A 17,412-nucleotide genomic window follows, 5' to 3' on the forward strand; every position below is an offset into this window, starting at 1 on the left:
CTCCCTTTTATTCCATCAGTGGTTAATATTGGGGAAGTGGCTAAGAGCACTGGGTCCATAGGTATTACTACAGAGAGTTTCTGGTTTTTTAACTTGTGCACACATTCCTCTGTAAAGGCTTTGTTAATAACTTTGTTGATGTGAGAAGTGACAGATTATACAATGAGATATCAAAGGGCAAAATGAAGAATTTTAAACTATTAAAGCTTCCAATTATACTGCCTGGTAGTAAAAGATAGATTAAAGAGAGGATAATGAGACATTTAAGAAAGAATAATTGATTCTTTTTTAATATGTACAGGTCCATACTTTCATAAAACAGATTTTTTTTGATAATGGGAATTTGCTGTTAACCATATGTTAACACCTCCACCTGACAAATAAATATTCTTATATACTCACAGCTCCTTTTAATGGCTTATTAACACAAATACATAATCAGTCAATCACATGGCTATGTATGTAGTTGAAACAAGCTGGTCTGAGTATTTATCTGTTGATCTACTGGGATTTTCATTTACGACTATGAAAGTTTTATGAGAATTGTCTGAAAGAGAACATTTCACTGAGCAGCAGTTCTGTGGGCTAAAAAGCCTTACTGATGGCAGAAGTCAGAGGAGAATGACCAGACTGCTTTAAGCTTGTATAAAGGCAATTGTAACTTGAAAAACCACTCATAACAACCAAGGTTTGCTGAGGAGCATCTCTGAATGCATAAACCTCGAAGCAGATGGCCTACTTCATCAGAAGACCACACTTGGCACCACTTCTGGAAGCAAAGAACGTGAAGCAGAGGCCACCATTCACATGGGCTCACCAGAATTGGCCTGTAGAGAACTGATGAGTTTCAGTTTCTTCTGTAGGAGCATTTGAATAGTAGTGTTAGAATCTGGAGTAAACAACATCAAAGATCGCCACACTACCAACACCCATAGCACGTTCAAAGTCACTTAAATCACTTTCTTCCCCTTTCTCATGCTCAGTTTGAACCTCAGCAGGTCGTCTTGGCCATGTCTACTTGGGGTGTAATTAGAGGTTGGCTGATATTGTTTTTTTCAGGGCAGATACTGATACAATTGTTAGTAGTTTGTGAGACCAATAACTGACTTGTGGAACCAATATGCATTTATTTTGATGTACAGATGTATTTAATTTGGCAAAAGAAACAATGCATGATAAAAAAATCAAGGAAAATAAACAATTCAGCCCTGTCTCTATCGGCATGAGACATGACACAGTAGCCACAGGACAAAAGGAAGTAATACTATTTCCTAGCTGTGTCAGTGGAACCTAGTTTTAAATACTGCTTGTGTAATCATGTGACATCCAGCCAATCAGATTGTGTTATGTGCAGGACAATTGGTGAGACTGTGGAGGGTAAATAAAGCCTGGGGGGAAGGCACACTTTGGAGTTGAGTCAAAGTAGAACACTTCTTGATTAACACATTTTAGCGATTTTTTTTAAAAATTGCCAAATGCCAAATATCGACTTCAATAATCCGTCAGGCCGATAATCCGTCAACATGTTGATTACCAATTTCATAAAGACACAATACAATACCTCACCCTATCAAGTCTTTGGACAATAATACAATATTTTCTGATACCATAGAGTCTGCCATGATATGATTTCAGTTCTGTTGGACATGTCGTCTGAGTATTTCAGTCTTGCATTGGCATCTAACGCTACTGTCTTTACTGATTTGGAAGCCAAAAGAAGTCTGCACATCCGTTTTGAATGCTGCAGAAGCCTTTCTGCTGAAAAGGCACAAGCAAACGGCTCGCTCAGGCTGGAGGCTCACGTGATCTCATTGTCTAAACGGAGAAGAAGGGAAGAGTAAAACGACTGAATGTCTGCTGCCAACTAGTGGTCAGAGGTTTAATTACATCACAAAACAACTAACAAAGTAAATGATTGATTAATATATCAGTACAGCTTTTCAAAATATTGATACAGAATCACGTCACAAAATATAACAACATTTTGGTGAGTGGATATTTTTAACACTCGCCGTTTTTAACTTGGTCTTTACCTGAAATATTCCCTATCAAAAGTCCGTACTGTTTTTATAAAGACCAGTAAATAAATAAACAAAACCATTTTTTTGTAACACGGGCACTGTCAAGCTTAAATGGGGAACGTTTTTGCTTGAGTTCTTTTTCTCTCTCCTATTGAACTGAAACTTCTTTGACATTTCAGCCTGTGGAGTCCTATCTAAAAGACTCCAAATAATGTATAAAACAGTCCTGTGAGTCATTTGTTATATAGCCAAACTCAAATGTACACAAAGAGAGGCAAGAATTTTGGTGTGCCTTGAGAGACTTCTTCTGTACACAAGAGGAAACTTCTCGTCTGCTTTTTCATTCATTTTCTAGACTTTTCAGAAGTTGAGTGAAATAAATCTCATTTTTTTTGGCTTCACTCTCACAAGTTTTCTGCTTTTATAAAAGGTGTACTGACCTTTTGTTCTGCTCACCACCTCCACACTCTTACACCAACATAATAATGAAGGACATCCTTCAGGCAACAGCCAAGGGTTTCTGTTTTGCACAGCTAATGCTTGTTCCTCTGCAGCAACATTTACTTCGGCACAGTAGGGAGACAGCATCAGAGGTATTAAATTAAATTGTGAATGCAGCTCATAAGATGAGGTACTGCATAACCTGGAAACAGTGGCGTTTCATTCAAAGTCGCCACAGAGGAAATGACACATCTCTTTGTCATAACCATTTAATACTACTTTTGATGAAAGAAATGGCAAGAAGATATATAAGCAGCTCTTCTGGATGTATCTTTAGGAAACTTTTTCTGACACCTACATTTTGCACGCATCACAGCCACTGCACTTCCTTTTTTGATATACATAAAAAATACTGGTTTCCAGCACCATCTGTTGTCAAAATCCCACTGGTTTATCCATAATTTCAAGTAACACAACAGAAAAATGCAACATTGTTTGAATGATATGTATGTGTTCTGCAGCCACAACTTCTTACTACATGTTTGTATATTTAAGTGTACTCTTAGTTGTAGTAATGCACCCATATAAACTTACAGGATATGTTTTAATCGTTTCTGTCCCTCTACCTTCATTTAGAGCGACACAGTTGGAGCTGCTGATAAGCTTCAGTCAGACCAGTCGATGAAGGACTCAAAGCTGGCAAAAGGTACAACATGATGATGGAAAAAAATGACTTAATTTCCTCATATTTTGTTTTGTAAATGAGATGCATAGCATTTTGTATATGTGGAAGATTTACCTGCACATTTAGTATTAGCTCTGGTGTGCATTTAACTGTGTCTATGTGTCATATGTTTGTGCTGATGCCCACCTGCCCATGACTTTTTTGAATTTATGCCTACAATTTCATCCGGAGATACCAGGCTGAAAATGTGTATGCAGAGATGAAAGAGTCTGCTTAGCACAACACTAGCGGGACCCATAAGCCTGCACATATATGCAAATTAAAGTCTAGATTCTGCAGACTATTGGGAGGCAATGGGTCACGGTGTAGGCGCAGGAAAAACTAATAACAAGTCAGTGAAGTGCACAAGAAAACCATCCAGCCTTCCACAGCAATGATAAAGGTCCTGTATTAAGGTCATTTCTTTTGGGAATGATGCACACTGTATTATTTTTATCTCTACATGAGCAGACATGTTTGATTTGCAAAATAGGAATCAGAGTGACATACCATCGCTGCTTTGTGGACAAGTCTCACTATCCTTCTGTTTGTCTGTCTGTCGTTTCTGTTTCTACATCACATTCTCCCCCGTGTCCTCTTTGTTTGCCTGTCTCTGTGTGTGCTGCTGTTTGGCTAACTGTCCTTCACTTAAATTTTCTTTGGCTCCCCTTTCTTTCTTTTTCTCCATCTTGCTGTTCTTACTGTCTGTCCCTCTCTTAATCCTTTCTTCTCCCTCTATTTTCAGCCTTGTCCTTAACTTCCCTTTTTTTGTTGTGAAGAGTGCTTTTACTTCAGTGTATTTTCAGCAGTCAAGGCCACACTGCACTTGTCTACCTGCCACATAATGCTCTGTAATATTTTATAAATTCACATCTCTCCTTATGTCTTTCTGTGCCATTACAGTCCCTTTTGCTCCAATCTGCTTCGCCATTAAGGCAAAGGAAAATGACCTGCTGCCACTGGAGAAGAACAGGGTTCGATTAGATGATGATTCAGATGAGGACAAGGTCTAGTTCAACTTTGTAAACTCATTTCACATATATTACCTGTGGACAGGTATGGATTGAAACTGATCCTTGAAAAAAATGTGTAGTAAAAGTAACAATAAATCTTGTACTTTTTCCTAAAGTTGCTGGAGGAAGGAGGACTGGAAGCGATGATGGATGGGGCTGCGATGGTGGAGAAGGAACCTCTTCCAGTTATTGCTCCTGAAGAGAAGAAACCTACCCTCAGTTTGGAAGAGCTGGAAGCAAAACAAGGTATCATTATTCAAAACAAACTTTATTCTCACTAATTAGGCAGTGGAAAACCAGGAATACAGTATTTTAAAAGATATATCAAAAAAATGAAAACAAACATTAAAAGCTGCATAGACGGGGATTTTGAGTGTGTAAACTTTTTATAAATGTTGTCAAGTTAGAAAAAAACAACATATTTCAAATTTAATTTAACCATTTTTTGATTTGATATCTGTTTCTATTAAACCACATATCTACCAAAACTAAGTCCCAGGAGCTTCTTTTCCAGGGACTCATTGGCTCTTCAAGCCTGTTGTTGTCTACTTTTCCACCAAGATCTAAAGATCTGTGAAGAGTCCACAAATAAATCTGCTGACTTTGAAATGCCACAACTGTTCATTACACTGTGCTCAAAATTATTATGCATATACTATTTTTGTTCATTTTTTCTAAATAGCCTATATCATTGGCAGTCAATTGGATGTTTCATTCCTCAATAATTATATTGTAATCTGATTTGATTCTACAAAATTACTAATGATAACAATGGCATTGTTTTGCAAAATAATTTAAATGCAGCATTACAAATTTATGCAAATTGGAATTTCTAAACATGCAATAGTTTTTAAAGGATTGAAAACAGAAATCTGATGTAATTTTTTGCATTAGGAGGTAATTTTTCTTAAATCAAAACTTTTTTTAATCAAAAAAATCTTTACAGATCAGGTTAATATATATAGATCATATTAATATAGGTGCCCTTATTTGATATCACCTTAATAACTCATGTCCATTAAACTTGTAGGTCCATGTATACAGTCCCCTCCAAAAGTATTGGAATGGTAGGCCCTAGGGATGTAATGATAATCGGTATCACCATAAACCGTGGTAAAATTCGGGACGGTTAGTATTATCTTTTCAAATTTTAATTACCGTTAAAACCGTGTCTGATTACCGCGCTTTGAAAACTCACGGTGATACTGCTCAATTCCTGGAGAAGCCGCAGCGCTCTGTGGCAGTAATGCAGCTTCATGGATGCCAGCTGCCGTTAAACACCATAGAAGAAGAAGGAGCAGCGCTCGCTGAGACTCTGGTGTGCGTGCGCAGTTTGAAAACATGGCGAGAGAGAGCGCGAAAGAGCAAGAGAGAGAGAGATTGTACACAAAGGTACATGAAACAGTGAAAGTGTTCTTTCTGAACCAGTTTTTGTCAGATCTGTAAGACTAGATCTGGTCTTGAGCACTGAATGTAAAGAAAAGTATTCTTGGATCTTATCTACAATTTGCACAAAGTGCAGCTACATCTTATGGCCATAAGGTGCCATCTTTAATGCACATTTTTATGTTTGATGTTAATATTTTAATGTTCTGCCAACAAAGTACATTGTGTGTGTTATTTTATTTTATTTAAAAAAAAAATGGTTAAATGATTTCAGTGTGTGTATAAGTACTTTCTGAACATTTTGAGCACATTTCAACAATACCATGTTAATAATGATAACCGTGATAGTTTTGGTCACAATAACCATTATATGAAATTTTCATATCGTTACATCCCTAGTAAGCCCAATTCCTTTATTTTTTCTGTAGTCTACAAAGATTTGGGTTTGACATCAAAAGATGAATATGAGACAAGAGATCAAAATTTCAGCTTTTATTTCCAGGTATTTACGTCTGGATCTGATACACCACCTTGAAGATAGCACCTTTTCTTTGAACCCACCCATTTTCCATGTGAACAAAAGTATTGGAACATGTAACTAACAGGTGTGTTTTGTTGTCCAGGTGTGTCCTATTACATTGATTATTCACACAATAAATAGTGCTGAATCTCTGCACTCAGTTTCAGATTTGGGTTTTGCCTGTGCAGACTACATTTATAGCTAGAGGTGTAACCATCATGAAAACCAGAGAGCTGTATATGGGTGAAAAACAAGTGATTTTGAAGCAGAGAGAATATGGAAAATCAATCAGAGCCATTGCAGAAACATTTGCCATAGCCAGTATAACCATTAGGAATGTCCTAGAGAAGAAAGAAACCACAGGTGTACTAAGTAATAGATGTCGAATGGGTAGACCAAGGAAAACAACATTAGTTGACGACAGAAACATTGTGAGAGCTGTAAAGAAAGACACTAAAACAACTGTTAATGATATCAGCAACAACCTCCAGAGGGTAGGAGTGAAAGTATCACCATCTACTGTTCACTGAAGACTTCATAAACAAAAGTACAGCAGCTACACTAGAAGATGCAAACCATTCATTAGCAAGAAGAACAGGAAGCTAGGCTGATATTTGCCAAACAGTACAGAGACAAGACTCAAACATTCTGGGACAAAGTTTTATGGAGTGATGAGATAAAGATGAACCTTTACCAAAGTGATGGAAAGGCTAAAGTTTGGAGAAAGAAAGGATCTGCTCATGATCCCAAACACACAAGCTCATCTGTGATGATGTAACACATGATGATAGCAGCAAAATGAACTCAGAAGTCTACAGAAACATTTTGTCTGCCAATTTTAAGAAAGATGCTACCAAACTGATTGAGAGATCCTTCCTCATGCAGCAAGATAATGACCCAAAACAACAAAGGAGTTATCAGGGGCAAGGAGTGGAAGGTGTTTGACTTAGCAAGTCAATCTCTAGACCTAAACCCTAGGGAGCATGCATTTTACCTACAATAGAAGAGATTGAAGGGAGAAACCCCCAGAACAATGCAAAAGTTTGGTGATGTCAGTGAGTCACAGGCTTGATGCAGTTACTGCAAGCAAAGGATTTCCAACAAAACATTAAGTCTTATTCCCTTAAATCTATTTTAAGTCTGTCCCTTCCAATACTGTTGCTTAACTAAAAATTTGGTGTTCTGTTACAAATAAAGCTATCTCTTAACTTGTGAATCAGATCTGGATGTAAATGCCTGTAAATAGAAGCTGAAATGTTGACCTCTTGTCTCATATGTATCTTTTAGTGTCAAACCCAGATGTTTTCAGTCTACAACAGAAATAAAGGAATTAGTCTCACCGTTTCAATTCTTTTGGAGGGGAGTGTAGTTTCTGCCTGTATTTTCTTGAGAATTCTAGAAAATCCTGCCAGAGCTGCTGTTTTGAGGCGAACTGCCCTCTGTCTACCCTCTTAGAGCTTTCTTTTGAGGATGCTCCACAGGTTCTCAGTAGGGTTGAGGTGAGGTGATGATGGTGGCCACACCATGATTATTTTTTCCCCTTTATGCCTGTACCACCCATGGCCTCAGTGGTATTTTTTACAGCGTGGGATGGTGTATTGTCTTGCATTGAACAATTTTGCTCTTGAAGGCACAGTTCTTCATTTTAAACCATGACGGGAAATGGGCAGTTAGAACCCACATATATTGCTGAGGTCATTTTGACAGCTTCAGGCACCTTCAGAGGAGCCTTTTTACTCACTTCCTACATTTCCAGCCCAAAACATCACTCTACCAAATAACATTCATCATGAATCATGACTGTCAGTGATGTAGAATGACAGGAGAAGCAGCACAATCGAAAACTTAAATCAAATGTTTGTTTAATTGGAATCATATTTGCATAATAATTTGGAACACAGTGTAATCTGAAATATTCATCACTGAAGGGCTTCCCTAAAGGCACGCTGCTGTACTGAATTGAGTCCATCAATAAATCAAATTTTGATTCTTCAGCACTAACAAGTGTTTTCTCCAGTCGCTGTTCGCTGAAATGAAAGGTTCTGAGCTTTTACAAAGGCCATTGAAAACCTTCAGTGGAAATGTAGCTTCTTTCAGTTCTGCGTATTTAGAAATTATTCTTCTTTTGACATACAGAATGTTAATAGAGCTATTGATGATGGTTATGACAGCAGTCTTTTTTTCCCTCAGCTCCATGGTTATTTACTCTGGGTGAGCCAGAGTTTAATTCTTTGTCTCAGCGTCAGCATATAAGTAGAGATGCTTACAAGACGTCTCTGTCACACCCACTGGCATGCTGTTATTTTCTGGGAGGGTTGAAGTTGAAGAAAAAAACAAGAAAAGAAGAGAGGGGATGAATAAATCCATTGAGTCTCAATTGTAAATTCCCTCAACAGGCTGTACCCTGTTGAGGGAATTTATAATTGTGACGAGAAGAGCTGTGTTATACTGCAAACAACAGTCATATTTCTCTCCTTAGGCCTTATGGAGACACATTCTCCTATTTTTGTTTCTCTCCGTTGTTCAGTCATGGTTGCTGTATTTCCAAATAGGCTCTCCTTAGTCTTTCCTAACATGAAGTGATACATCAGTGACCTTGCACTATGAAAAACTGACACAGTTATAAGGCCAACAAAACACAGCCTGTGCTGCATGAGGTTTACACTTACTTTGCTCTTGTAGGGCTGATACCATATAAATCTAATAACATGGTGATATCATCCCTTTTCCACTGTTTCTGCGTAAAGAACTGAGAAAAACATTATACATTATACTCTCATGCATGTTGCCAACTATATTTTCAAGGTTAGAGCCACTTTTCTAACATATTAATATATTTCTTTATACCAGTGGCCATAATTTTGGAAAGTAATGGGCCTCTTTAACTGGAAGCTGGAAGTCATTGTACTTCATGTTGATTTATTGCACCTTGTCATACTTCAACACCCTCCAAAAGCACATAAAGCAGATTAGCACAGTTTTTCAAAAGAAAAATGCCTATTTGGACAAAAGCACCTGCATGAGTCTGCATAAAAGTAGGGTTTTTGAAATGATAACACCATCTCCCAAGGTATGTAAAAATAGCCACAGTGTAACTTTATTTACCATCATTAATAAATAAGCTTTGTAACCTGTGAGTTTATATTCATGAGTGTTTAGTGTGAGTGTGTGCTAGTTTCCAGCAGCCCCAATGGGTTGAAATGATTAGTTGACAGATGTCAATGGCAAAATACACACAGACCGATTACAATTTTGAAGTTGGTTCAATCAATCAAACTTTATTTATTTATAATTTTTCAAACAAATTCAATTGCAGTTCAGATTGCTTTACAAGAGCATGGTAAAATGTTTGGCAACTAGAAAAAATGGTTAAAAAAATAATAATAAGAGACTAATGCACACCAAAAGGAATGGAATAAAGAATTATAAAAAAGGCGGGTAATTAAAAAAAGAAGCAATTAGAATAAAAAGAAACCGAAATGGGAGCAATAAAGAATTAAAAAACGAAACATTTAAATTAATAAAATACAACATCCATGAAATATTAATTTTAAATCCAGAATAATTAAAAGCCTGTAAAATTGGACATAAAGATTAAATGATTATAACTAGAGATAAATAAAATACTTAAAGCCCTGAATGAAAAATTAAAATGTAAATTTAAAATACAGATAAAAATAAATAAAATATAACAATGATTGTGACTGAATACTAATAATCATACAATTATAAAGCACAACATTAAAGCCAATCTCCTTGGACAACTCTCTCCTTCGCTTCCTCTGGTCCATGTTTAGTGTGGTACACACCATGTCACCAAACAGCACAGTGACTACTTGTCACCCTTTAAATAGGCCGGCTGACTGATTACAAGTTTGTAGACACCTGTGATGCTAATTAGAGGACACACCTTGGTTGAACCTGTCCCTATGGTTACATCATTTTCAATCTTTTCTAGGGGTACCATCATTTTTGTCCAGGCCTGTTTCATGAGTTTGTTTTTCAAAATAATTCTGTTGAACCACAATTCAAAAGCAGTGTCTGATTTTCATTGGTTAATTTTCATTGAATTTTTATTTATTATCACTTTTGTCAGATTCAGGTTATTTCTGTGACCATTGTGGGTTTTTCTTTTATTAACAGAGGGGTACCAACAATTTTGTCCACGTGTGTATATATAGATATCTATATATACAGTGCTTAACAAATTTATTAGACCACCACCCAAAGTAAGGTTTATGCCACAGCTGCCCTAAATTAACAGCAATGGTAATTACTAAAATCATTTGTTATGTTTCTGCAATGGTTAATACACCAATATGTAGACGCTTTTCAACCGAAATTGTATTTTTAATACTAGAATATAATTCTTATTGTTATCCATGAATTTTCTAATTTACTGATTTACAAAAAAAAACTGAAAAAATAGTAAAGCACACTAATATTTCTTGATTAATATGTTAAATTATAGTTATTTACTTGCATTCCTGAACAGAAAAAAAAATGTTTCAGTGGTTGAATGTTATGCTTGATTCATTTCTGACTTCTCAGAGAAGCCCAGTGAGCCGGCTCAAATTTGGGTATAAAAAGGTGAATTCAGTTTGAAATTCCTCATTCCTGTTAAAAATGGTAAAATGTGGAGAGCTCACTGAAAATGAAAGCATCTTCATGATGCTGGATGGTCTCTGAGACAGATATGACAGGTGGTGTAATAAATTTGTCAAGCACTGTGTACACACATATATATATATATATATATATATATATATATATATAAGTATAAAACCCTTACTAAATTTTTTATCTGTATGCTTGTAATTATGACTTTGACACTCTAACACAATTAACAATGCTGTTTTGATGCAGTAGCTTGAGGCTGCCTTGCAGAAACACTCAATTTAGCTGCCAATCATTCTGTCACCTCTTTAGTAAAATGCCCAAAGACATCGTTTGTCCTTAAAGATGCTTAGTTTGGCATCTTATGACATCCCAAAGGACAGAATGAAAGTGTACTATCTCCCTTAGACCTTAGAGGTAGAGCATGTAAAGATGGACAGAGAGACGGTTAAGACAATTGTGCCACTTTTCAGCATCAAGGGGGCTGACAGGTCCCGTTTAGGGTTCACTGGAACAGAATCAGAGCGTAATGTTCTCTCTCTGAGCTGACAGGCGGCCAGAGAAAGAGGCTGGAAAAGCCTAATAAATAGCTGACTGTATTGGCTTTGCTGTGTGGCAAAGTGGCTGTCAGTCAGCGGGCCTAACCTGATCAGATAGCAGGCGAATCTCTGGCAGACAGCAGAGCTCTAATCTGTATTGATGGGCTGGAAAACTTCCACGTACACTAAATGGGTTTCCAGAAATAAGTACATGAATCCTTTAGGTCACTTTTAGCTTTTCATAGTGGATGTTCATGTTTATTATCGTTGAAACACTTCATACCATCATGTATTGATTATTTGATTCAGACGTAGGCTCCACGGTACTTAAAACACACAAACGTGCTGTCTTTAAAGGGAGTGTAGCTAAGTCATTTAGCACCCCACAGAGACTTAAAGAGTTTAATTTGCTTGCCAACTGCTTTTACAGCTGGATTTTAGGGAGCTAAATAAATCATCCCTTGGGTGCATCTCACTTTTGATTTCAACATCAGCTGCCAGGTTTCCAAAACTGGCAAGGTTTGGCAAACCTGCCAGGCAATAGAGCAGTATTGTTGCAGCCTTACGTGACGTTTAAGTTGACAATGTGTGAATTTTTGTGCTCACAATTGATTAAAACTGTTCCAAAGTAGCCAAAAACAAACACAATAAACATTTCAGCATAACACTCAAGTCAAAGAGTTTTGAGTCACAGTTGAAAAGTAAAGTCTAAGTCAGTTCCCTATTACCTGGATAACAGAGACTCCGTTTTGAGTACCAGAGGTTCTGCACTGTCTTTGCTCTAAAATCCTTGTAAACAAATGTATGATTCATAAAGTCTCTTCAGGCATCCTGACAGGAACTGTTTCTGAACAAGACAGTATGTGAACAAGCTTGCAGGTCAACACAAAGTGTCAACCTCCATTGTTGAAAAGTGTAGCCAATTCTGAGGAGAAAAAAATGGCTGGATCTCAAGTGTCCAATTGAAATTGGCTGCAAAAGCCCTGTAAGTCCCATTAACACTCAGATTAAAGTGATGATTTGACAGAAGGAATAAAAATATTTACAGCCTGTTCAAGAACAGATTTGACAATAGTTTATGTCCTTTTTGGCACAGTGGAGCTAATTTTTATCATAACTTGCTGCTTAAGTTTTATAAGGTGGCAAGCAACATACATAATTAGGGTCATGGCTGATAAACAGGTGCATATTTGCTATTTACCAGGAGATTTAAGGCTAGCCTTTGCTCCATCTCTTTCCCTGTTGCTGGGATGGCTGAAATTCCATTAGAGACTGCGTTTGACCAGCATCATTGGACTTCAAAGCTCCTCTTCAGAAATAAGTTTAAACTATATTGAAAAAAAACAAATATTGTAATAGATTTTCTATTTGTGACATGTATTTTTATTTCTTTAATTTAAAGAAAGGAAATAAAGCAAGATAAATGAAGTTCCTCTGTGTACATAGATTCACCCTTTTTGACCTTTTTGACATATTTTGTTAAGTGATATACCATGTTTTGACCTTTTCAGCTCCTAACTTTGGCTTTTTCATTCTGTATTTGACCTTTTAGTCATTAAACCATATTTTAACTTATATTTTGACTCTTAAAGTTAGGATGTGGAACTTTATCTAGTACCGCCACCTTTTAAACTCGGGAGTTTTACATTCTTTCTCATATATATGCCTTTTAAAAACATTATTTTTCCATGTTAATTTCATGTTTTGTCCTTTTCAGCTAATAAATTTGACTTTTTTCAGATAATGAGCCTTTAAACTTATCATTTCCACTTTTTTAGATTTAAAAATGATTTATCTACAGTGCTAAATTTGTTTTTATAAGTTATTACTGGTAAAATTGGGGTTGACAGTTTATGGTTAAATGTTGACACTGTTGGGCTTTAGGGTAGACCTAAATCTAGAATCTGGCCCCTGCTGTGAACAAGTTTGACACCCCTGGCCTACAGGGTATTTTGATGTGCGTAGTATTTGAATGTATCAGTTTATTTTTTCAACTTGATAATTGAATAATACTGTGTGTGTGTGTGTGTGGGGGGTGGGGTGCTCTCCTTTTTAAAGAATTACTAGTCCAATCAACAAACTAGTCAGATGAGTAAAATATATTGTCCTTCATCAAATGTTTTGCCAAATTATTCTAAAATAACAGCAGCTAGACTTATCTTGGCAAACACTGTGTTCTGTGTCACTGCCTGGAGTATAGATGGATTCATCTCTGCTCAACTATTGTTCACACTCTACTCAAATATGATTTGCCTCGGCAGCCAGCCTATTTTTAATCCGGAAGAGATAACAGTAGCCCCAGTGGTTGCATAACTTAAACTTGTTTTCCACAAGCATTTGCTTTGTACTTCACTGTCTTGTCTTGTTTTCTCCATCTCACTCATTCCTGTTGCACTCTGAGCCCAATCTCATTCCTGTGTTCTCTTTACCTATCCATCCTCCACCCATCTCTGTCACTTCATCTCCTCTGCTCATCTCTCAAAATCATACTTTTTTTTCCACCCTCGATTTCACTCAGAAGTCTGACTCCTCTTCTCCACCTACATCTTCCCTCCTACATCATTTTTCTGTATAAACCTTGAATTACATGAAATTACCTATCACCAGGGAGTTACCCAGGCCTCATCAAAAAAGTAGAAACTTTGTCAGTCCAGAGCATTTGGAGATACAGAAACTACCAGCTGTCTCTTAAGAGAGATTTGACAGTAAAATGATTTTTATAACCCTGATTTCTTGTCTGCCTTTTAATTTTCAGCAGGTCTCTTCTTTTTTCCAATGATTTGATAGCTTTCTTTTCTCTTTAATAACTGGTATTTTCTTTCCAAAGACCATCCACTTGTCAAAAAGAGCATACCTTCTCTTCTCCATTCTCCCTCTACCTTTTCAATACTTTCTCTACTTTATATCCTTAAGTTACCATCTATACAAATTTATCAATAAAAGCAGTGAAAAACAAACAAAATCTCATCTTTCCTTCTCGAACATGTTTCCACCCTCTTTTCTCCCTTCCCTCAGCCAAGCAGAAACTTGAGGATCGTCTTGCTGCTGCAGCCAGGGAGAAGCTGGCCCAGGCATCTAAAGAGTCCAAAGAGAAACAGCTACAGGCGGAGAGGAAGAGGAAGGCTGCGCTCTTCCTACAAACCCTCCGTGGCCCCTCATCCGGGGAGCCCGATGCCAAGAGAGCTGAGCTAGATTCATCTGCACAGCTTGAGGTATGTGAATGGCTGACAAAATCTGGCCAGCATTTGTCCTGTGCATGTTCTTGTTTTAACAAGCACAAAACATTTTATTGTTTTAACCAGAGAGCTACATAAATCTGTTTGAAGTGGAGCTGCAATGACAGTGTGCGCAAGAAGTTAAAACCATATGTCCACATTAGTTAACAATACTGACGTGTTATGGAGATTTGATATTAAGGCTTTGATTATTGGATACTCTGAGTTGCACTGATGAATTAAAGTTCACGGAGGTTGTACTGTAACACTGTACATATACAATTATCTATTTGGGTATTTTGTCATAACTAGAGATGGAGATCATTAAGTTTCATTGACATTGATACCGTTACTAATACTCCTTATATATCTGAGTCCTTCACAATACCACTTTTGATCCTTTCCTGTTGTTTGATGGAAAGACAAAATGAAAATACATTTACATTTTTAGCACAAGTGGTACAAGCTAACCTTGCAAAGCATTAGTACTAGCCAGATTTCAAATCTATCATCAGTCAAATCCATCCCACGAAGCTCTAATCTGAAATACTGCCAGGTTTAAAAATAGACCAATCAGCAGTATTTGAGGAGAAAGAGGCTTCGCTATTTGAGGACTATAGTAGTACTGGAATCAGTCCAATGGCTGCCGCCAGTGTAGCATTTAGCTCAGATGCAGATATGGTATAGCAGCATTTTTGTCAGAACTGGGTCACATGTCTTTATGGATTAAAGAGGAAAGAACCGCACTGAAAGCTTTTCATGACGGAAAGATGCTTTTGCTTTTCTCTCAACCAGGCTCTGCATGACTTTTATCCACAATAAGCTCCACTGTTCAAAACAACGGGAACCCCAGCCTGTTGAGCTTAGGTTACTACTATGAATGTGACAGACAGAGGGTTCATCCAATCACCTTGCAAGATTTTTTTTTAAATCCTGCCCTTACCAAATGCTTTATGGGAGGTTTTCCTGTGAATGTAAAATATATTCTATGCAATGGAAAAGCTGAGTACAGCTTGAGTTAAAGCATTAAAATTTTGATTGATTCAATCCATCAAATTGTATTTATTCTCCATTTATTTAATATTGCTGGATGAAACAAACATTTCTCGGATATTAAAGATGCTTTTCAGAAATTTAACTTTCTTTTCTTTTTTTTCGCCATTAGATAACATCATGACACTATTAACATTCGCCTGATAATCATTTTACCAAGCTGACCGCAAATGCATTATTATATAACTGTCTGCTTATTAAGTCCAATTAACTTCAATTCTGTTGATTTCAACAAGGATTTCATGATTGGATTAATATTTTTAGCTAATGGAACTCAATAAACGTTTTCAGCCCTGATCTGAGCAGATAATAATAACAGTATTGCCTTTTACTTAGAAGCGCCTTTTATCGCTAGAATGTCCCCTTCAACTTCATGATGAAATTAAAACAATACACAAAGATAAGCCCTATGAATAAATAAACAAGAAAATGTGTAGGAAATCAATCAGACTGAATGTGTGAGTTTGAAAAGAAGGGTCTCGAGAAGGGATTTGAAAATGGAGAGAGAATTGATGTTATGGATGTATGGTGGGGAGCAGAGCAGCTAAAGGCTCCAGCTCCAATTGTGGTCAGCGGGGCAGGTTGGGATAGTGAGGTGGATAGAGGAAGAGGACCTGAGAATGTGGGTGAAGGTGCTGATGTGCAGAAGGTCAGAGGATGAAGAAGAAATAGTTCTACCGCAACTAAAGCCCGATTTATGAGTGCATGCTAATTTGAGCAGGTCTTTTTCTTCAGGCAGACAGTTGAACGTGCTGCATTTTATTTTGCATTTTTTTGCATTTTATTTAATGCATTATGCTGATGTGCTTTGAACTTATGTTCCCCCTTGTAAGATCTGATACATGTATTTTCACCAGTGATAATATAAAACAGCATTAAGTCACTGAACCCACTAGACTCAATTGCAGCAACAGTAAGCTCAAATGCTTTTGATTTGAAAAACACAGGTTTTAATCTCCATTCCTAGTTATAACATTTGTACACACTTAACACACAAGCTCATTGTGTCAACACTGTTCTTAATCCTTGTTTCTTAATCAGTAAAAACTATAAAGGGCTGACTTTTCCTACACTTGATCCATGTTGTATAAACCTGTGCTACACTCTGTTCTTCCCTGAGTAAGAATGAGCCTTTTGGGGGTTGACACTCCAAAATAGTAAGCTTGCTTAATGGGCTTACATTTTGTTGTAAAGCAAAAATGGTTCTATGACATCAATCAAAAAGAAAAGCTAAAACAGAGGGCTGAATGTTGATATGTTCATTCATTGGTTAACATGATCCACTACAGTTACAAGTCTATTAAGGTCTATTAATCACAGGTTTGATACCTTAAGAAATGAACAATCTTTGTGCAAGGAAGAAGCAAAGAATAATGAGTTAAATCTTCCTTATTAAGTTATTGGTGTATTTTGATGTAACATGAATCCAATAAATCATCAGTGTCATCGCTCATTCCCTTTCAAGATAGCGCCTGCAGGTATGCCCATCACTGTTTACATGGCAGATTTCATCCATTAATCTTAGATAGACTTGTAGAGGCAAGCTCATATTAAATTTCACCTTTCAGTGTCAGCACTCATACCCAGCACACATAGACTGCCATGGGACTTCTACTAATTAGCTTGTTAAGTCTGCTCTGATAGGGGTTGAAACAGGCTTTTTGGATTATGTGCTTATTTGGATAACATCTGAGGAAAAAATGTATTCCCTCTAATGCAGCGTTGAAGAATAAATGAGCCTATATTTTGTCAGGACAGATGAAATATTAAGGTTTCCAAGTAATATTGTTAAAGTCAACACCCCTGGCTAGACCTGTCCACCCCTAGGTTAGAGGCACATTTTCTTAGCTCTGCCCCTTCGACAGACTTTTTTAATATTTTGA

General features: G+C 36.9%; 1 protein-coding gene across 1 annotated transcript in view; it reads left to right on the forward strand.

Moving 5' to 3' along the window:
* Positions 1–17,412, forward strand: part of LOC121525012 (splicing factor SWAP) — a 105,773-nt gene that overhangs the window by 54,335 nt on the left and 34,026 nt on the right. Inside the window, exons 11-14 of the mRNA XM_041810698.1 lie at positions 3,099–3,168; positions 4,090–4,193; positions 4,316–4,445; positions 14,277–14,473. Of these exons, the coding sequence (XP_041666632.1) occupies positions 3,099–3,168; positions 4,090–4,193; positions 4,316–4,445; positions 14,277–14,473 (501 nt within the window). The remainder of the gene's footprint in view (positions 1–3,098; positions 3,169–4,089; positions 4,194–4,315; positions 4,446–14,276; positions 14,474–17,412) is intronic.

This window comes from Cheilinus undulatus, linkage group 17, assembly GCF_018320785.1.
Source record: "Cheilinus undulatus linkage group 17, ASM1832078v1, whole genome shotgun sequence".
NCBI lineage: Eukaryota > Metazoa > Chordata > Actinopteri > Labriformes > Labridae > Cheilinus > Cheilinus undulatus.